Genomic DNA, 20473 nt, shown 5'->3' on the forward strand with positions numbered 1-20473 from the left:
ATCGAGACATACATAGAGGGAATATAAGGCGCCGCTATCTGCAGCGTGCGTGTATACGACTCGACTTGTAACTAGGAGCGGTTTTACTACGGGCTAAGTGTGATTGGGATGGGATTTTGACTAAGCATCTTGTAAGCAACTGAGTGAATGAGCATCTGAGATTGGCAGTAATAATTGCAATGCATGATTTATGAGAAAATCAATTCTTACCTTATACTGTGATTGCAGCTTTAAGCTACCATGGAAAAGGCTAGTCGAATGCTCGGGCAGGGAATTTCGCTTGCCATGTCCATTTTTCATCGTGCTTTTGCCATCCAAGAGCTTCCATCCCTAGGGCCATGCCCAAAATATCCGATATTATCCCCACCCGACGTTCCAAATGGCGTCGAGCGATCCTAGTGACACTGATTTCGATAACATGCTTATCAACCAGGATTGTATAGCCAATGGCGTTTTGAAAGCAAAACGCGATTTAACCGATGCAGAGTACGCCGAAGGCTGTTGGAAAGCGGCGAGGTCGAAGGATAAAAACCCTGAGAACGTTTGTATGGGCGGCATTTCCCTTGCTCTCTACTTGCCACGCGTCCCGTACTATGCACCCAATCTCTATCTTCGACTGCTTCGCTAGCACCCACCGGCTTTCTGCCGCTATCAGCTGGCTTCTCAGAATCTGCGCCGCTCCTCCAAGACCGCCTCCGTCGTCTGATGCTAACCTTAATCTTGCGCAGCACGGATTGCTGTAACCATTACCGCTGGCAATAATCTCCGAAAGGCTACTAGACATGGAGATGTAGCAGATAGATGCTGTTCTTGATTCTTTTCGACAATTAAGAAGGTTATGTTTCATTAGCGTGCGTTCCTGATTACCCGTTCTTCAAGCACTCCATGTGTGATATCGATCTTGAAGGTAACATGCCTCACTGGAGGCTTTTTCTGGCGGGATGTTGAAATCCCTATGCTGCATACACAGTATGTTTCCGAACCAATTGTATTATACAGTTTCAACACACATATATAAGTGAGATGTTTACAAAGGAATCTTGGAATGGCCGACTGTTAAGCACGTCAGTCAGTTGATTATAGTCAAGTCCATCTTTTCCTAATCTTCCTCACAGCACCTCAAATCTTGCACGTGCTCCCTCGAATGCTTGTCAACATATCCAGCTTCACCTTCACATTACCCAGGCTCTGATACTCCTTGGAGCTCATGCCACGCCTAGCGTTGGCAGCGTTCTTGAAACCACTCCGACCAACACCAGCACCTGCCACGTAGCTAAAGATGGTTAGGAACGCGTTTTCGGGGTTCTCCACTAGATCATAAACCACCAAACCCGCCTCACCGACCGTGCCAATGAGACGAAGCATACTTCGGACCGCTGTCAAGCCCACAGAACCAGCGGCATTGCCAGCCACGGGGATAAAGAACAAAATACCCATGATGAAGTTAAGGATCATCTCCTCTCGTTCTTTCTTCTTGAGTTCGTTTGCCTTCTCCACAATCTTCTCCATTGCCTCGATAGCTTCGACGGCCGAGTATACAGGGATAGACGCGGCATCAACTAAGTCGGCCATTTGCATTTGTTCTGAATGTGCGCGTGAAAAGTCAGTGTGTTTGTCACAAGCTTTATGTGGAGGATGTCTTACCATCATAAAGTCCTGCAATCCTCATTATTTTGAATCGATCCAGCGTCTCCTTCGCTGTGTCATAGGAATCGCCAATCACCTTCTTTGGATTGTAGATCTCGATATTATCGCTCGGTCGGGGGTAGTCATACCACCAGTCAGGCGAGTCGTCTATGCAGCCGTTAACGTCCGCCCCGGCATATTGACAGCCATTGCTGATTCGCATGCGCCTTCTTCCAAACGAGACCCACGACTTCTCAATACCCCAAGTCTCTCCGAGATCATTCCAGAAGCCTTCCTCGTCTTTGAAGCTAAATGTGGCGTTAGGGATAGTTTCACCAACATCTAAACCTTTGTCCTCGAACTCCATCTTCGGGCAGGCGATGTCCAAAGTCATACGACCGCTCTTACAATTCTTATCGCCATCAACGCAGGTTAATCTGCAGGTAGGGTATGTGCAGTCCGAGCAGCAATCAGCGTAGCGGGTTTCTTTGCAGTTGAAATACTTGTCGACTTTGTCAGTGGCCATGAAGTTGTTGATTTGCTCCGGTACTTGGTCCTAGCAAGTGCAAAAGCTGGATTAGTCAAAGCCACAAATATTTTAAAGAGGACGTCTCACCCGAGAGTATTTTTCGTAGACCGCAAACTTCTTGTCATAGCCGTTGTCCATCAATTTTTTGTACTTATTTAGAGCGTCTTCATAATTGGAGATCTCTACAGCGAACATATACTGCTCAAGACAATGGGCGGGTAAGATGTCCTTAGCGTCGTCAATCTGGTCCAAGGTAGTGTACTTAGCCGTGCATCCAGACCAGTAATTCCGATCAATGTAGCTCTCGTCGTCGTCGTCGGCGTCACCGCTTCCACTGTGTGATGTTAGCCTGAAGTGGCTCACTCAGCTTGAGAATCAAATGACATACTCGTTGAAAGCCTGCAGGTCCACAGCCCAATCAGTTGTGCCAGCAAAATTGTAGGAGTCGTAAAATTTTGCACGCTCCTCTTTCATGTCATCATCCATCCATGCCACCCACTCAGTGTCGTTATAGACCATAATGTTCGACCCTTCACTCGTCCACTTCTTCTTGACGTTGCCAGACCGGACAATCTCGTTAATCTCTGCGTTAGAGATATAGCCTGCGGTTTCCGTGCAGCGTCCTTTGGCAGCGTTCGATAGTCGAGGCGATCCAGTAAATCTACACTGTTCAGAGTCGCACCCAGACTGAGCCATCTTGAACGATCGGCCATAGCTAGCAACGCCTACTACTACTTTGTTCGACGCTGCGCCTGCCTTAGTAATCATCGAGAGAGCATCCTTAGTTTCAGTCTCGTTTACGTGAGACCTCAAACAGTTTCCTGTGTCGCAACCAGGCGATGTCCACTTATTACCATAGTCCCATTGGCCATGAAGATCGTAGGTCATGTAGACGATGTAGTCTAGGTCCTTGGCCATATTCTTGATAGGAAATGATTTTAGATACCAGTATGATGCTGGTGCTGCGAAGGATACCGACTTGGAAGAGCCAACAGAAGACTTCAGGCTAGAGAGAAGCCTGTAGTAGTTCAGGCCGTTCACGGGATCGTCTGAAGGGATATCTGGGATGTCGGGAGCCTAAATATCATATGTTAGCCCCATTAACCAAGCAGTTCTTAAGCACAGGTAGTACTGACGCCTGGATATTCCCAATCAAGGTCAATACCATCAAGATTATGTTCGTTCATGAAAGAAATAAGGTTGCTCTTGAACTTTTCACGGTTGGCCTAGCGGTCGAGGTACAATGTCAGTGTGCTTCAAAAGAATTTCGCACATGGTGTTCACTCACAGGCTTTGCGGCTTCGCGGAGAATTTGGAAAGTTCCTGGCTCAGTACTGAAGGCCCAGCCACCGAGTGAGACGATCTTCTTCACGCCTGTCATTCCCTTGAAGATTTCGAATTGTTCCAAAACCTTGGGATCAGTGATCTCAACCCGGTAGTCGCCTCGGGTGACATTCGCAAACGCGAAATGTATATGGGTATAGGTGGACGTATCGATTTGGTCGACGTGCATTGTCAAGCAAGCTGGAGGACCACTTCAGTTAGTGTGTGCTGAATATAACGTTCAGATAAGAAGGCTCACGGCGATTGAAATTCCAGCTCTCATAATATGCCAGCTTTATTTTGCTTGCCGGAGCTGAACCCTTGATGATGTCCCTGCCGCAGTTGCTGATGCCTACGTCCCAATTAGTTATTGAAACTTGATATAACGGCGAGTAGGGGAATCTCTGCCAAGGATATCCACGCAAAGGTATTGCAAACGTCGGAGGCATAGATGCTCCACCATAGATGGAGGGCACTTACAGCCGTTCTTGCCAGGGGCAGAAGTTCCGGGAGCACCCGTCTCGGACTTGGAGATGACGCAAAAGTCGTCAGTCATACCGCACTGGCCCCAAATGTTACAGCAAACGTTGAGTGGGCAGGGGTTGAGGGTAGCAAGGTCTGTTCCAGCAGGAGGTTGGGTTGTGCCATTCATCTTGTTTCGTTAGTCTTTGTGCTCTAAATTCAGCAAACGAGAATGGGTTCTTACCGTTGGTCCACACACGGCGTTCTAGAAAAGCGAGGTTGTCAGTCATGGTGCTCTCATCTCGATGTAATAGTAGAATGGAGGGATGAATAAATACCGGAACGTTGGCAGGCATGGGAGGGCTGCCCTCGCTGATACACATTTTGAAGTCTGGGAAGAGACGGTCGCACCCGTTCCAGCCCCATGTCTTCTTGTTGAAACTCTCAAGCTCAGCCACCGTGATATCACGGGAGACGGCGATCTTGGAGCAATAGTCGTCCTTCTTTGTCGTGTACACGGCGCAATTGCCATTTGCATCCTTCTTTGGTTTTATATCTGGGTATTTACCATTAGAGCAGCAGACCTTTTGACCTTCAATTAATTTTGAGCAGAGATCAGTTTTGGTGTTCGCCTTCATGAAGTCTGCTGAGCTGATGCCGCACTTTGAAGCAAGGGAGCCGCAGCTATCGCCACTAACCACGTCTATCGTTTTGCAGGTGCCATCTGAATTGCCGGCAGGCAAAGTGCTTGGCAGAGTTCCCGTGCTACAGCAGACCTTTTCATCCTTTATAAGTGTGTTGCAGAGATTCTGGCGGTTGAACTTTTGGAGATCGGCCTGGCTTATCCCACACCGACCTGCGACTGCGAAACAGCCATCGCCAGACTGAACGGTGGTTGTCCTGCAATCAGCCCTGATGCTAAGACGTGATCTAGATTCCATGCGTGCAACTATAGTATTGTTCGCTGCAGTTGTGGTATTAGTACTGTTCGAGGTGCCAGTGACAGGGCCAGGGACTCGGAGGTTGACATTCATCCACTCCTCGCCCGCGGTGGCTGGTACGCAAGCTCCGCTGGCCCAGGTCCTAACAGCTTCCTGAACAAAGGCAAGATTCTTTGCACTTGTTGCAACGATTCCCAAACTATAATCTGCGCCACGGCCATCGGATCCACATAGCTAATCAGCCCATGTCAGTAACAGTACGGCGGCGACTCAGTGCATCAGCACCTACCTGTACTACGGTGGTCTTTGATATGGCTTTATCTTGTGCGTATTGAAGAAGGTGCTCAAGAACGATCTTAGTGATGCCGTGCTGATGGACTTCAGCTCCAGCAAAGAGACCAATGCTTGACGACTGAGAGTATGCAAATTCCATTGCATTGTTGGTGCAGGAAGGCTCCTGTAATTTGATGTGATTGGCGATTTGGCGGCCAGCCGAAAGGAGATGGTTCACAGAGAACTCGTCAGCTCCTACTTGGGGTTGGTGTAGGTAAATGGAGTTCTGTTCCAAAACACGGTTGGCAGTCGTACAAAGAGACGCCTTCCCTTCCTCGGCTACAAATGCAGCCTTGAGGCCGGAGTCGTAGTCGGCTGAGCAAGCCCTAACAACTGTCTGTGCGGCATCGTCATTGATGGCTGATTTGACAACCATATCGAGTAGCATGGTCTCGTTGCACAGTGCTAGCTTCGTGGCATCGGGAAACAAGAACCATTCGGCTCTCGAGGTCACTGTGTGAAGTGAGCACGACATCACCAGAGTTTTGAAGTGAACCTACAGTTTTTGTTGCTCGCCGTGCTACAGGAGGAAGGGCAAGCCTTAAGAGCCTCTGCTGATACTCGTTGTGCTGCTGCCAGCCATTCATCGAGGTCGTCACCAGCATCTTGAGCTCGAATGGCGACACGATCATCAGATGGGATGGCCAATACACCTACACTCAGCCGGGCGACCAGAACGAAAGAGTGGAAGAAAGCCCTCATGGTGGCAAAGGAAAGCAAAAAGAGTGTTGAGAACGAGTGAAAGGTGCTCCTGCACTGAAGAGCGCAACTGCAAGGAATGCAGAAAAGCGCGGATTTTGAATGCAGATAAGTTTCTCTGGACCTTGATGCTCACGTGCATCGTACGCTGAAGAGCTCGACACAGTGCATACTACCCATGTGGATTTAGCTCTCCAGGGACAATAGTTGCGCACGGAAGAATTCTTTTGAAGGCCTAGAGCCATGCATCTAATTTGAGCCGCGGGATCCTTTGAATAGCCAGGCACGGGATGTAAACCACAGTCTGCCTCGGAACTCATACCCTGGGATGTTAACATGTGTGGTTGCGATTGATTGTGAGTAGAGTGTAGGAACCTTAGACCGTTTCGGGCAGGGGTGCCGGCGATAGCTGCCAAGGCACGCTACCGTAGCCGTAGATGCAGGGGCAGTTGGACCCTGCGGCATCGTCCTCGGCCGTGTGCTCAGCTAGTGTGCGGCGTAGTCCTGCAAGACCGGCCAAGACGCGACGGACGACCAAGCACGAAAACATTATTAAATTTGTGCAAGATACCCCGGTATTATATCGGCTCTTCTTCAAGAATCCTTCTGCAGCACTGTTCCGCTCCGTGCATATGGTAGCTACAAGGTGAGTGGGCAGTGGCGTGCATCCTAGTTGGAGATTCAGCTAATCAAGCAGCCCAGATACAACCTCAATACATGATTTTAATCCTTCTGCTTATGTTCAAGCATGCTAACCATTCTTGACACATCCCACACACTCCGGGGTTTCGATGGTCGGGTCTAGATCCGGTCAACGCTTCGGCAGATATGGCGGATGGTGGTTAGGATGAGCAAGTCATCGGGCTATCTAAATTGGGCTTGTTCAAGGCTTTCGATCAGCAAGACTTGGACAAGGATGCATGGCACTGTTTGAATCCTGGTAAAATTCATGTATCTAGATTCTAGACAAGCGAGGCTGTCCACCTGCGTGTATACCTAAGTGTCTTCCTCCATCACCGGGACATCCATCTTCAATCATTCATTCAGTATTATCTTTACTCCAGTCGCTACTGCTCTACAGCACCACAAAATGAAGAACTCTCTTCTTTGCACTCTTTTCTCCCTCTTCGTGGCCGCATGGGCTGGCGGATATCAAGGCTGCCTCGAACGCGTGTGGTTGTATCAAGCCTACTTGATCGATAGCCTCAACGACTACGATGATCAAACAATCGGTTGGCAGTGCAAAGACAAAGGAGTCACTAAGAACACAAAGACATGTGCAAATTGGGTTAGGATGGTACGTCGCATCTGCATGCATATACAACCTGATCAGACTGACTTATTCGGTACACCAAAAACTAGCCAGGAAGCAAGAGAGGTTCGACTTTGACCTATGATCAGTTCGTATTCGCTCTAGGTAAGACGGGATTGCGTACAGGATGGTCCTCAATGTCAGGAGGCGAGCTTGATGTAGAAGCGACAGCTTTGAAAACATACAACCAATACCTCACGCCAGCGCCTGGTCAGGCTGCGGGTAACGCTAAGGTCAACAACTTTGGTGCGTGGTTAGCCGTTAAGGACACTTTCGAATGGAATGCGTGCATCGTGAAAGTTGGTCAAGTGTAAGTAATTCCTTTCAATAAGGTGTAAGGCAGTCACTAACTTTACATGTCAATATATAGTGTAGACGATACGTACAGAGCGAGATCATCTGGCATGGATGATGCTACGAAGAAGTTGTTCAAGAATTTTGGTCCGTCGCATCTGCATCATTGCGCACCGACATTACATACTGATGTGCAACGGATGTCTAGATGCCACAAGAGACCTAGTCATCAAGGCGCGTACAGGTGACCATGGTCCTTTCCTCATCGAGAAGGCGCGCCAGAAGCTGCCCAACATGGACATCAACATCGAAGTTATAGGTGCGTAAGATACCAATGTCTATCAAAGATGGTAGCTAATAGCCTATGCTAATCTCTAGGCCGCAATCCGGTACGTGAATGTGGGCTGTATTCATGCATGACTCAGTTCTTTTTACTCACTAGATTACATTTAGGTTGACAGTAGTAAGAATTGGGAAACAGTCGATTGGGCAGAGACCGAACGAGAAGCTCGCGAGGCAGGTAATAAGAATGCGGGAACTGAGATAACAGACTTCTTAAATGAGTGGTATGGCGATAACAGCGGCGATTCTCATGCTAGAGATCACAAGCAGGTGATCAACTCTTTCAAGCAGATCCAAAGTCAACAGCTTGCCTGCGGTCGATAGTTGAGCCATCGTTGGATTTCGACGAAGATCTTCAGGACTCAGGTTTGGGTCACGGTATCATCAGATAGTTTTGGAGTAAGCAACAGTTTTTCATCGGTAGCATTGATTCAGCTTGAAAACTCGTCGTCAGTGTTATATGCCTCGCCAGTATTTGCTATCCGCACGGCCATCAGCATCTCTCTATATATTTTTTCCATTTCCATGCCACGCGCCACTCGACCATCCAATGCGTCAATGAACAGCAGCTTTTCGTCGGCGCAGGGGAAGTTATGCTCATGTAGAGCCCCACCCCAGTTCCAGAAACCATCTGCGCAAACTATGTGGATCTCTTCGACATTGATAAACTGCATCATTTCTAATACTTCATGAAAGTAGAAGTATTCATCGGTGTTCTCCCGCTCAAATTTGAGACGCTTCACTGCCGGTGCGATATGCTTGTAATGGTCGAACTTAGAAGTCCCGATATCCATTATATCAATGTCGAGATCCATCCAAACATAACGCTGTTCAGTTTTGGAAGATTCTGCTTCTTCCCCCTGCTCGTCAGGCGTGAAGAATCTCTCGATGCCGATCTCGGGCGGAATGTTGTTATTGGGTCTTGTTACTGCAGCAACCTCAAAGAAGACTTTCTTGTAAAGTCCAAGGTTTCGGGCTTCCCGGCAGGACTGTAGTATGGCTGGTATAGGCGTAGACGATACCAGCCGGCCATAGTGTTGAGGCCACGCTTGAAAACGACGGACATCGACAGTGCGTGGTTCGACAGTGTCCTTCCAGATTTGCTCTCGGAGCTCCAAAGGAAGCCGCGGAAACGGACGAAAAGTGGTCATGGTGTATGTAGAATGGCGACCAAGTATGCTAGCACTACAGCTAGTAGTCAGGGGAGTAGGCAGCAAAGGGGCCGATATGCTGTAAGAAACAGGTAAAGAAGGCCGTCACACCGAGGGATGTGTTTGATGCTAAGCGCTCCGCGTTTAGCCTTACACTACGGAAAAATACAAATCAGATACGGCGTGGCGACAGTTTGGCTGACAGAATTTTCGAACGTTTAGGCTCAATTTTAAATCACCTGTTTCTGTACCAAGACGGATACAAGTACAAATGCAAGTGCGGGTGAGCAGGGGCCAGGATACTGTTAACCCACACTTCTCGCGTGAACGCAAACGGGCCGAGGCCGGGGTGGCTACAACATGGGGCGACTTTTGCACGTGCACAAGGGCGTCTCCACAGTAGCGCGCGCTTCCTTCAACCGAGATGAGCAAAGCAGAAAAGCCACCTCGAGATACTTAGCGACACCTTCCAAATTGGTCGATAAATCCGAACAAAGAACTTGCATCTGTCAGAAACCCTGTAGCTATGAGTCTTACTGTACATAGGTAGATGGCCAAGCCGAAGGACGCTCCATGTCACCTTCCAACGCTCGGCTGTCCCGTGGTCTAGAACTTAGCATCAGTAGCCCAAGGGACTCGGGACGAGTAAACAAATTGTTTTATGGGCAAGAACCCGGGGTTATCCCCTTCTTTCTAACTTCACAGAGAGTGCCGTAGACTTCTCTCTGACATATTTCTTAACCCCAAAGACATCTTCCTTGAACTTTATCCTTTAGCAAGCTTGCATCATGAGGACTTCTTTGGCATTGCTGTTTACAGCGCTTGCTCAGCGAGCCGTCTCCACACGCAGTCCACTCCTTCAATGGGACCCCGATACGGTCAAGGACTGTGTGGAATGGTACAATAACGGCGAAGGCAAGACTTGCGAATACGTGCTCGAGATCTACAACAGTAAGCTCCCTTCAGATAGCTAATAACTCACTAGTACTGATCCTGTACCTTACTACTTAGTCACTCCAGCAGAGTTCTATGAATGGAACCCTTCAGTCGGCCCTGATTGCAAGGTCTGGCGTCGGCAATCCTATTGCCTCATCACTAAAAGAAAACTGGACGCCTTGAAACCAACGACAACTTCCTCCGAGGTGACCTCCACCACCACTACGAGCACAACTTCTTCTTCTCTCGCGCCTTCCCCTACCGCCTGGAAAGCCTTGGGATGCTACGCTCAGAATCCGACCCACCCACTCCTCCAGCTGAATACGAATGCAAACGGGGATGCATCCCTGACTATTCCTAAGTGCAAGCAAAGCTGCTACCGCCGCGCCTTTAACTTCGTAGGTGTGCAGGAAGGCAATCAGTGTTTGTGCGGCAACTATGTAAACGGCGAGTGGACAAAGAATCAGACTGACTGCAACATTCCTTGTACTGGCAATAAGGCGGACATGTGTGGAGGCAAGGGCGTTGTCAACGTTTTTGAGGCATTGGAGAACGCTACACCAGCTACCACTACCGCTAAGAGCGCGAGTGTCACAACCACTGCTACTAAGAGCGCGAGTGTCCAGGCCGCTACGGCGAGCAATGGCGCCATAAAGAACAGGGCTCTCTTTGGAATGGGCTTTTAGGCTCACGCTGTATCGGTGGGTGTTCTCGATTAGTGTAGATATACTTATAATATGATGTTCGACGATTGCTTGTAAAGATTTAGAATGACTGAGTGCTTATATCCTGGCTATAACATGTACCAAAGAGCATGCATCAATGAAATCAGACTCCGTCTTCCTACAGATAGCCCTCATGGCCTTCTTCGTAAAAGCGGAAACTGCAATTACGATCTTTTCCCCACGGTACAATACTAAGCAAAACACTCGCATTGCAAACTTTTACGTTCCTCGCCCTCTACACTCCTAACTGCACTGCCTAGATTCTCCCTTATTATTGGACAAGTCCCGCCAGATGACCTTGTATTCCTTGGCGTTAAGAAAGCGGACTTGCTTGGCATCAGTTTAAAAAGCTTAGACGATGAATGTCGAAAAGACTGAAGTCCGTGCAGTCGAGGGAACCATCTTGCAGCCTAAAATGAGGGGCGAATAGACTAAGCTTGATCTGGATGTCTGCTATCGTACAGCTCATTTAATGTTAGTGTGTATATACTTACATCCCGAGGTTCACAGCACGGCCCTTCACACGGGTACTGCCTAGTGCCGGCTACGAGCGAAACAGGCAGGGTTGTCGCGCGAAAGCACGCTGAGTCCATGCAGGATTTTAGTTTGCAAAGAGATGCCTGCGTTTAGATCTCCCTGTAATTCGTGTTCATTTCCGTCCTAGATGGCGATAGGCAGTAAGTAGTCTCGACTGCTAGCTCTACTTACTACCGGCAAAATGCAAGGCCCCGGGGTCAAAGCTTTCCCAGGGTCTTTCACCACACTATCGAACTGTGCCTCAATCCTGCAGTACAGAAACTTCACCTCCAACAGTGGTTCATTTTATTATGCATAGACTCAGCCTAGACCAAGATTATGACTGGTATGCTAGGGGGCTAGGAGATAGAATTATACGTGCGACACGATGTTACTATGATGCCAACAGATTAAGTGTTCCCAATGGAGCCGCAACGGCGTCGCCTGTAACAACCGCAAAGGATCCCTGTATGAACATCTTCACGGCACGGCACCATCAAACTCGCATGTACGATGCTGACTCGAGATGTGCTTCAATATTTCTATCACAAGCAATAGTTACTCGGTTGGCGAGAGCTCAAGCGAGGCGCAAAGAGTAATGGTCTGAGAATGGTACCTGCATAGGTCCTCCATAACCCTGCTGACAGACAAATCCAGATCCGGTCGAACGATCCATATAGTGTGTAAGGCAAGAGATTAGTTTACTTCTGTGTAGTGATTATACACACTAGTTCAAGGCTGCCAGACTTGGACTCAACCTCGGCGGCACACATTCATCCAGCTTATGCCTTTAGCAAGACATGCTTCGGTTGCATATAAGAAGATGAGTGTATGCTGAAGAACAATCTCCAGGCATTCATTCGTTTTCCTCTGCCCACTCCTGCACTCGCAGCCATGTTGTCTTCAAGTGCCTGCCTTTTCTTGATCGGCGGCTTCTTCCAGGGAGCCGTGTCAGCAGCCCGCATCTTGCCTCGTGATGGACTGACTCCAGCGTTGCCTTATGCGGATGACACCACCAAGTACTGCAGTTGGTGGCTCGACTATGAGTCTGGCGGGTCCTGTGCGGATATGCTTGAGGCCAACTTGATCAGCCTTGAGGAGTTTCATCGATGGGTAGAAACTCCGCAGCTTCTCTGTACTTACGACCGCGCTGACAAGACATATAGAACCCTTCTGTAAACGCGGACTGTGGCAACCTGGTTGTCGGAAAGTCGTACTGCATTGAGACCGCCGATGAGCCGGCAGCCTCTGATCCGGCTCCGGCTCCGGCTTCGAGCTCTACTTCATCTGTACGGTCGTCAGCTGTGCCCACGCCCTCGACATTCACGACCTCGCCGGTGCCTGTGGTCACAAGCTCTGCAAGCAGGTCAACGCCACCATCAACGACCACGACCACCAGCGCCGGAAATGGAGTGGAAACTCCTCAGCCCACCCAGCCTGGCATGGTAAGATATACATGTACGAGATTCATGTAAGACATACACTAATTTTGTACCTACGAATCTGTCAGGTTTCAAACTGCAACAAATTCCACTACATCGACCAGAACACTGTTTGTAGCCAAGTGCTTAGCTACCAGAAGATCTCGGTTGCAGACCTCTTCAGGTGGAATCCATCGGTCAACGCGGATTGTACCGGACTGCAGAAGTTGGTAAATGTCTGCGTCGGTGTCATCGGCGGCTCCACGCCAACGCCTAGTACTACACCTACGCCTACTCCCACCGCCACCAAGGGTAACAACGGCGTAGAGACCCCTCTACCCACCCAACCAGGCATGGTTTCCAATTGTGCCGCCTTCCATTACATTGGCCCCAACACGGTCTGTAGCCAGGTCCTCAGCTACCAGAAGATTTCAATGGAGGATCTCTACCGATGGAATCCCTCGGTCAACGCCGATTGCACAGGCCTGCAGAAACTAGTCAACGTATGCGTCCGCGTCATTGGCGCCACAACGACTACCCCTAAGCCCAGCACCATCACCACCGCAGGAAATGGAATTCAAACGCCTCAGCCGACGCAACCAGGCATGGTAAGAGTTCCATGTACAAAACCTCATGCAAGACATGTACTGATTTGACCCACTACTAGGTCGCAAACTGCAACAAGTTCCACTTCATCAACCAGGGTGTAGTATGCAGCCAAGTGATCAGCTACCAGAAAATCACCCGCGAAGATTTCGTCAAATGGAACCCCACCGTCAACGACGATTGCTCCGGCATGTGGGCCAATGTCAATGTGTGCGTTGGCGTCATCGGACGAGGTGCATCGTCGTCGCCGACACCTCCTACTACTACTACCACGAGCGCGGCCAACGGCATTCAGACACCGCAGCCCACACAACCTGGCATGACTTTGAATTGCAAAAAGTTTCACTATGCCGCCGAGGGCGTCGTGTGCAGTCAGCTTACCAGCTACAACAAAATCAGCCTGGCTGACTTTGTAAAGTGGAACCCGGGTGTTGGAAGCGACTGCAGGACAATGTGGGCAAACACTTATTTCTGTGTCGGTGTTTGATAAAGATAGAGATTTTCGTTGGTTTGTGCGCGCGCGCGCGCGGAACAGAAATGTTTGTTTCATGCACGTGATTAGATAATGTTTATATGAATAATCTTCATGATTGCGTCTGTAAATCGATTTTAGAGAGTAAACAGGTGCATATATCTTTTTTTTTAAATTTAACTGACATCTCAAATAGTATAACCCGCTTTTGTTGCAATCTGCTTGAGGTATTTGACGATGGGATATGACTGCAACACCCCTTCCTTTTCAAAAAAAACCCCCCCCCTAGGTTTAGAAGAGCTTTTTCCTGTTTACGAATAGGAATAATAGTAGTAATTGGACGATAATGCTGAGGGAAGAAAAAAAATACATTTGTTTTCTATGTATACACAAAGAGTATGTGCATGTCTAAGTGTACTTAGGGTATCAAACTCCCCAGAGCGCCTGCACATTATCTGTCCGTCTTAATTACTCTTTGAACCTCATTTCTATCCTATCTAGTGATTGCTCCACCACAATGTCTTGACTGTTTGACTCAAAAGAGCAGATCTGCATACTCGCCCAGTACGCCTTCTTTACCGCCATCGAAGAAATCATGCAGGCCGTCCATGGCGGCAAATTTGCTTGCAATTTCCAGCCCGCGTAGTCGCTCCGACTCGATGATGTCCCAGTTCCATTCGTCTGGCTGGACGACCCTGGGTAAGCTAGTTTCGTTTTGCTCGTTTTGCTCGGGCACGGGACCGTGGTATTCCCATCCCTCTGGTTTCAATGGGACCATTTCGGAGTCAACGAGGGCCTGCTCTGGCGGGACTGTGATCCTGCCACGCTTAATGACGTACTTGGCAAGTGCAGTCGCGTAAACTGCGCCTTTCAACTTTTCCGGATCAACGTTTGCAGAACGGCTCTTTGACTTTTTCCAAGGCTGCAGTGTCCAGCTCTCTGGCTGGGCTACGCCGGGCTTGACGAGATGAGTGACGAGGTAGAACCACTTCCTATCCCAGCAGAGTAGTCTGGTCCACATTTCAAACTTTTGATAAGGCGGAATCTCCCTCTTGAATAGACAACTTATCCCGCCTAGCGCGATGATATGCCTGCCTGGTGTACCCTCTGTGGCTCCCATAGCTCCAGCCACTTTGGCGCCAGACCGGCGGCTCTGTTTTCGGATGGCGTTACGCATCAACGCGGTGAAGAGGTGGGTACGTGAAACGTCCATGTCGCTGAAGTAGGTACTGTTGGACTTGTGCAAGTTGTAATCTGTTTCGACGAGGGTGGTCCGAGTCGAGGAGATCATGGGTTGAAACAGGGCATGAGGAGGAATGGGCGTAGGCTGGACGTAAATGTGGTAAAGCATGGCGCGAAAGACACGTATCTAGGTACCTGATCAGTTTGCTGGCTCGCATCTCGTATCGAGTAAAAGTAGTCATACATGCCAGACAAAGGGCAGGTTCTTCAAGTTGGCCGCGGCAAGAAGAATCGCAGCTATCCTCCACAAACCACCAGGCGCATTATAGCCTGTCCAGCGAGCCAGCGCGACCAGCAGGCCGTCTCTCCATGCCGGTTGCGCCACGAGGGCTGCCATGGACGCACCTGCAACGACAACGCCAGTCGTTTGCACCATGGTTACCATGCCAGGTTTGACCGACGAAAACCCAAGAAACAAAGATGACAGCAAAGAAAACACGGATTTCGATTCGAGTGCAGGGACGTTGGTCGGATGGAGTGCAGCACATCCACCCTAATCGAATTGTCACGTTTCTAATCACAAGCCTCGGCTCGGAGTTTAGTAAAGTCCCGACCATCCATGCTCTCGCATCAACGTCCAAGGGAAATCAATGATTAATTATAACGCAATCCACCAAAAAAGTCCGATCGCTCGGCCACGTGTGGGGCAGGATTAATGCCGGAGCTCGTTTACTAATGCTCGTTTTTGGAAGTATTACTTTTTCTTGCCCTTGGTCTTGTCTACCACGTCGACCCAATTCTTGTTAACACCTCGCTTCTCCAACGCCTTGATGATGGCATCCTTTTGCGGGCCTTGGACCATAACCTCCATGATGGGAGCTTTTGGACTGGAACCTTGCAGCTTGTCGATGCTCGTGCTGCCTGCACACGTTTTTCTCAGTTCGTCGGCTAGAGGCTGAGGGGGGATATAGTAAGGTTCCAGGCCATGAACCTTTGTGACTGTTTTGTTGCCACTACGTGTCTCGAGGATGATTTGAATCTTGGGTGGAGCGCCCGCTTTGGGCTTCGTGTCTGCAATGCTGGCATCGTTGCGAAGAATTGCGTGGAAGGGAGAGGCGGCCGCAAGCATGCGTTCTGCCAGAGCGTCTCTAGGCATGGCCCCTGATGAGAGCGCTGCGTTGTCGGCTGCCGACGAGCCCAGGAGTGCATCTGCTAGCTGGGGATTTATGCGAACAAGACGCTTGTTCTTTTGATCAATGAGGTTCTCAGCCTCGACATATGCCAATAGGATCTGCTTGAGCTCGGCCGGCGTGTAAAGACCTCGGGGGTCCGCTTTAGAAGCAGCCAGGATAGGGGCTAATTTCTCCTTGGGTCGGAGTACTGAAACAAGCTTTAGTTTCTGGCCGAGTGACGGGTCGGCGGATAGTGGTGGGGCAGCCTTATCGCTTGTACTCGTGGCAGTCGGGCCGTCCTTCTTGGGTAATCTGTATGGGACAAACGACTCCAACTGGCGGTCTTTGAAATCAATATCGAGAACAACAACCTCGTTTCCGTCACGATCCTTGGACTTGATGATAAGCTGCTTGTCGAGGTACTTGAGGAACTTTCGCAGATTCTTCCAGCTTGTCTTTTTGATCTGCAAAGAAGCGGTTCGCGCAGGAGTGTAAGTGGGGAGAAAGGGCTGGACGAGTTGCGACATGACATGCGACTGAGACAGAGGGAATTCAAGTCCGTAGGTCGGGTGTTGTTTGTTGTGGTCCATGTGGTAGCGCACTCCGAACAGAAAGGCGTTTTTGAAGGCATCGTCGATTTCTGGACATGGTTAGCTGTTGGGTGTGGGGCGTGAATGCAGCAAAGGTACCTTTGGTCGTCAGCTCCTTGTCCTCGAGCGTGTCGATGAAATCAGGGTTCGAGGGTGCGTCTTCGCCCTGGACAGCGTCGAGGGTTTCGGGCGGAGAAGGGTCGGCGGGGGTGGTCCCGAGTGGGACGCCGCCGTCTTGATCATCGTCGCCGTCAAGATGGATGGCGGCAGTGCGGTCCGCGAGGGATGCGTCGGGGGATGTGTCGCTGTCCCAGCCGTCAATGGTGTCTGGGGGGTCGCGGCCCGGCTTGCCTGCTGCACTCCAGGACCACAACTCGTCACCTGCCCAATGGATCGTGGATACGGCATGGCCCTTTGTACCTTGAGTGCTTCCTAGAGCACTGACATCGACGATGCACTCGCCCACGGCCATGGGCACGGATGGAGCCTCGAGGCTGGCAATGGCAACAATAGCGCCTTTGGTAGCATTCTTGGGGAAGGGAGGGCCGCGCTGGAGGCCGGGCGTCATCAAGTCGGCGCCCTGCTTGAGCTTGTCGACGACGAAGAGCGGGGTGTGCAGCAGAGGAACGATGGCGGGGTTGTGCCAGAGCGTGTAGACGGTGGGGTAGAGGCGGTCGCGCAGCTTGAGCCAGAGGACGCGTTGGTCGCCGTCATCGTGGGCGCCGACATAGAGAGTGCCCGTGACGGTGCTAAGGTCTGGGCCGGCCGTGGTGGTGAAGCGGGCAGACTGGGCATTGTCGGGCAGTATAGAGCGTCGCAGGGCGGTGAGAGCGGCGGCATCGTCAGTGGGCGTGTCTATGGCAAAGTCTGCGATGATCTGGTCCGCTGTCCTGCGCCGGTCGCTCGACTTGAGCGGGGCGAGGGGCTTGATCTGGGCGTTGTCAATATGTGTGTGTATGTATGTGTGTGTGTACAAGGAGTGCAGGGCGACACTTGCATTGGGTTTCTTCTTGAACATGCTCAATCAGTGGCCGTGTAATGTGCGGGCGACGAGGGACGGCGACATGAGTGCGTATGGGTATGTGTGTGTGTGCGTGTGGGTGGCGGGGCACGCCTGCACTGAGCGATGACGCTGCGCGGGCTGCTGCTCGCCCAGGACAAACGACGCAGGGGCAATCGACTATGCATATGCAGATACGTTGAGCGAGTGCTTGTGTGTGGCCTGGCCTGGTAACAAAAAAACAAAAAGAAAAAAGAAACACCAAGGGCGGCCCCTATACAAGCAACGAGGCCCCCCAAAATGAAGGTTGAGGAAGCAATGCCCATGCCGGCCATGGCCCAATCCTGCCCTCTCCCCGCATCCCAGCAGACTGGCCAGGCCGCCGCCGTTGGCACCGAACCCATGTCGCCCATCCGCCGTGCGCCCCAAGCTGCCATGTATATGTGTGTGTGTGTGTGTTATCTTTGTATCGAGTAGGTTAGTAGGCCTGCGTAGTCTACAAAAGGTACGTACAACAGGTACCACCACACCCATGTAGATGCGCTACCTGTGCCTGCACCCCTCGACGCACCGTCGCCCCTGTGCCTGTCTGTGCCTGTGCTGCAACTCGACACGTCCACAGACTCGCTCCAACACATCGACACACACACACACACACACACACACACGCCCTTCGCCTCCGTCAGCACTGGCTCCGGCACCGAGTAAGATCACATCACGGCCAAAAACTCTGCACGCGAAGGCCCGCCCAGCCAGCCCACAGCACTAGCCCACTATGCGCTCTCGGCCCCGGAGCCTCTGTGCCGTCCATCCTCCCCAACTGTCCATGGAATCATGCGGAGAAGCGGCGCCACAACAAGGCCAACCTGCGCCTGTTTGCTCCTGTGCTCCCTGGCTCCCGACCGTCCTCATAACCCCCCGACACCCTCGCCCGCTGTCGACTCGCCCTCTCCGCCTCAGCCATGGTAAAAGTGTTGAGCCCCATCTGTGAAGCCCTACGCCGCGTGACATCACTGCTCTCTTCCTCGGCTTCCGCCTCGGCTTCCCGCCTCCAGGATTGAAATTTTTACCCCAACACCATGAGCCCCCTTCCAGACATGGGCTGGCAGGAGAATCACGTCGTCCCAAAGCCCACCGACCGCGAGGAGCTCGTCCTCGAGGCCTGGGCCCAGGGCTACCTCGTCGGCTCCCTCATCATCATGGCCTTCATCACCCTCGCAAACATGCGCAGAGGCGTCTTGTTGCACAAGGTCAGTCCACCACACTAACAAACTTGCGCCCCCCAAATACTTCCCGCCATTTACTAACACTTACCTCCAGTTAATTCTCCTCGAAGTAAGTCGTCTTCATCTCTCTTGATCCTGCCTTCCATTTTATCACAAGGCGCCCCACTGACCAATTACCCACTCAGCTCATTCTCGGCTTATGGCAAGGCTTCTGGTTATTCTTCCCCACCCCTGTCCACGCCTGGTGGCTCTCCGTCGCCGCCATCTTCCTTAATGCTTCGTGGTCGCTGCATAATGTCATTGCCTGGATGAAGATCAAGCCCTTTTTCTCAAAACCCACCAGCTACATCTTCATCGGCACCATCATCCTGGCCCAGCCATACTGGATCCTCGAGATTTACGCAAACTTTGCCTACTTCCACGGCGTCAACAGGCTCTTTCTCAGCACAAGGCCCTACGAGGCTCTCTGCCGCGATCCATGGTGGATCTTGACCACAGTCTACCTCTTCTGGGTCATCAAGACCCAGTATGAGCTCAGCATCAAGGAAATCATACGCATCTCTCCGCGCTTCGGCATCATGCTTTTCTCCATGGTTCTCAGCATCATCTTCATCATAATGGATATCCTGTCTGTCACTGGCGCGCTTTCTCTCCCAGGCCCTACGGGTATCAATCCTTTCTGGAAATTCGCCTTTGTCTTCAAGTGCTTGACCGACTCGGTTGTTCTCGACGATTTCAAGGTCGCCCTGGACCGTCTCCGCGCTTTCCGAATTAGCCGATTAGGCAGCTTCTCTGGAGACATGAGCGACAGTCGCAGCCGCAACGGCAACAACCTCGTCGCTACCTGGGAAGAGATGGAGAGAGAGGCCAACGCTCTACAAAATGTTCGCAGTCCCGATGGCGACTATATCCATCCTAGCAATTTCCCCTTCAAGCCCAAACGCGCTCGCAGACCGCACAAAGACTCGGTCATGTTTCCAAACCAACCAGACTATCGCGACTGCAACGCCGGCCTAGACCCCGAGGACATTGTACCTAGTGCGCTAGTCGATGAGCCTGCAGGGCCGCTAGACAATGGACATCCCGGGAGCAAGAAACAGCATCACTTCATCGACGACATGTATGGCCCTGATGAAAGACACAGGGTCGCCGAGAATGACTACGCAGAAGCAATGAGAGATATGCACCGCGATAGTCTGCTGACACCCGCGCCAGCCCCTGAGTCTCCGCGGAAATTTGGGCCTCACGGTTGATGGAGGTGCAAAATTGAATGTCACGTGACTGCCGATCGAGTCCTTGGCATCCTTCCAACCCTAACCCGCGCACGAGTCTCGGTCCAAATCTAGTCTAGTCCGCATCTAAACATGCACTCGTCAGTAATACGACCACTGGACCCGACCGGATTCCCTCCCTGCAGTCTCAGAACGGAGCCCCCAGTCCTAGTTTTATCGCCACAGTGGCGACGAGACAAATCTTTCAACTAGGGGAAAAAATCAACCCCTAAAACATCACTTGAACGACGATAGACGTTGTTCGTCACTACCGCCCCTCGAGACTGCTCCCCTCAACACACAAACAAAGACCATCAAATGGCATATCATGCGCGTAATACCAA

General features: G+C 50.9%; 9 protein-coding genes across 9 annotated transcripts; 5 read left to right on the plus strand and 4 right to left on the minus strand.

Moving 5' to 3' along the window:
- Positions 1–1119: 1119 nt before the first annotated feature.
- On the minus strand, positions 1120–5916 carry COCCADRAFT_95400 (glycoside hydrolase family 18 protein; the record flags this gene model as incomplete). Its single annotated transcript, XM_007713829.1, has 12 exons — positions 1120–1583; positions 1645–2182; positions 2243–2489; positions 2544–3232; positions 3292–3381; positions 3444–3679; positions 3738–3830; positions 3959–4130; positions 4185–4205; positions 4279–5115; positions 5171–5667; positions 5715–5916. 12 exons carry the CDS (start codon positions 5914–5916, stop codon positions 1120–1122), a joined length of 4086 nt encoding a protein of 1361 aa, XP_007712019.1.
- A 1087-nt stretch (positions 5917–7003) lies between these two features.
- On the plus strand, positions 7004–8185 carry COCCADRAFT_36522 (uncharacterized protein; the record flags this gene model as incomplete). Its single annotated transcript, XM_007713830.1, has 5 exons — positions 7004–7210; positions 7276–7535; positions 7596–7666; positions 7728–7842; positions 7981–8185. The coding sequence occupies 5 exons, from the start codon at positions 7004–7006 to the stop codon at positions 8183–8185; spliced, it is 858 nt and encodes a 285-aa protein (XP_007712020.1).
- A 107-nt stretch (positions 8186–8292) lies between these two features.
- On the minus strand, positions 8293–9012 carry COCCADRAFT_95371 (uncharacterized protein; the record flags this gene model as incomplete). Its single annotated transcript, XM_007713831.1, has 2 exons — positions 8293–8721; positions 8800–9012. The coding sequence occupies 2 exons, from the start codon at positions 9010–9012 to the stop codon at positions 8293–8295; spliced, it is 642 nt and encodes a 213-aa protein (XP_007712021.1).
- Positions 9013–9830: 818 nt separating this feature from the next.
- COCCADRAFT_45815 (uncharacterized protein) lies at positions 9831–10601 on the plus strand (the record flags this gene model as incomplete). The annotated part of the gene is made up of 2 exons (XM_007713832.1): positions 9831–9963; positions 10024–10601. Coding segments are annotated over 2 exons (711 nt in total), but the record flags the coding sequence as incomplete, so codon positions are not given.
- An 899-nt stretch (positions 10602–11500) lies between these two features.
- COCCADRAFT_95369 (uncharacterized protein) lies at positions 11501–11788 on the plus strand (the record flags this gene model as incomplete). The annotated part of the gene is made up of 1 exon (XM_007713833.1): positions 11501–11788. The coding sequence occupies one exon, from the start codon at positions 11501–11503 to the stop codon at positions 11786–11788; it is 288 nt and encodes a 95-aa protein (XP_007712023.1).
- Positions 11789–12083: 295 nt separating this feature from the next.
- On the plus strand, positions 12084–13703 carry COCCADRAFT_36525 (carbohydrate-binding module family 50 protein; the record flags this gene model as incomplete). The annotated part of the gene is made up of 4 exons (XM_007713834.1): positions 12084–12302; positions 12356–12634; positions 12700–13218; positions 13278–13703. The coding sequence occupies 4 exons, from the start codon at positions 12084–12086 to the stop codon at positions 13701–13703; spliced, it is 1443 nt and encodes a 480-aa protein (XP_007712024.1).
- Positions 13704–14223: 520 nt separating this feature from the next.
- On the minus strand, positions 14224–15306 carry COCCADRAFT_95434 (uncharacterized protein; the record flags this gene model as incomplete). The annotated part of the gene is made up of 2 exons (XM_007713835.1): positions 14224–15057; positions 15115–15306. 2 exons carry the CDS (start codon positions 15304–15306, stop codon positions 14224–14226), a joined length of 1026 nt encoding a protein of 341 aa, XP_007712025.1.
- Positions 15307–15624: 318 nt separating this feature from the next.
- Positions 15625–17650, minus strand: COCCADRAFT_36527 (uncharacterized protein; the record flags this gene model as incomplete). Its single annotated transcript, XM_007713836.1, has 3 exons — positions 15625–16682; positions 16732–17563; positions 17630–17650. 3 exons carry the CDS (start codon positions 17648–17650, stop codon positions 15625–15627), a joined length of 1911 nt encoding a protein of 636 aa, XP_007712026.1.
- Positions 17651–18711: 1061 nt separating this feature from the next.
- On the plus strand, positions 18712–20111 carry COCCADRAFT_95411 (uncharacterized protein; the record flags this gene model as incomplete). The annotated part of the gene is made up of 2 exons (XM_007713837.1): positions 18712–18882; positions 19044–20111. The coding sequence occupies 2 exons, from the start codon at positions 18712–18714 to the stop codon at positions 20109–20111; spliced, it is 1239 nt and encodes a 412-aa protein (XP_007712027.1).
- Between the last annotated feature and the right edge of the window lie 362 nt (positions 20112–20473).

The sequence above is a fragment of the Bipolaris zeicola genome (genome assembly GCF_000523435.1).
Source record: "Bipolaris zeicola 26-R-13 unplaced genomic scaffold scaffold_68, whole genome shotgun sequence".
Classification (NCBI taxonomy): Eukaryota; Fungi; Ascomycota; class Dothideomycetes; order Pleosporales; family Pleosporaceae; genus Bipolaris; species Bipolaris zeicola.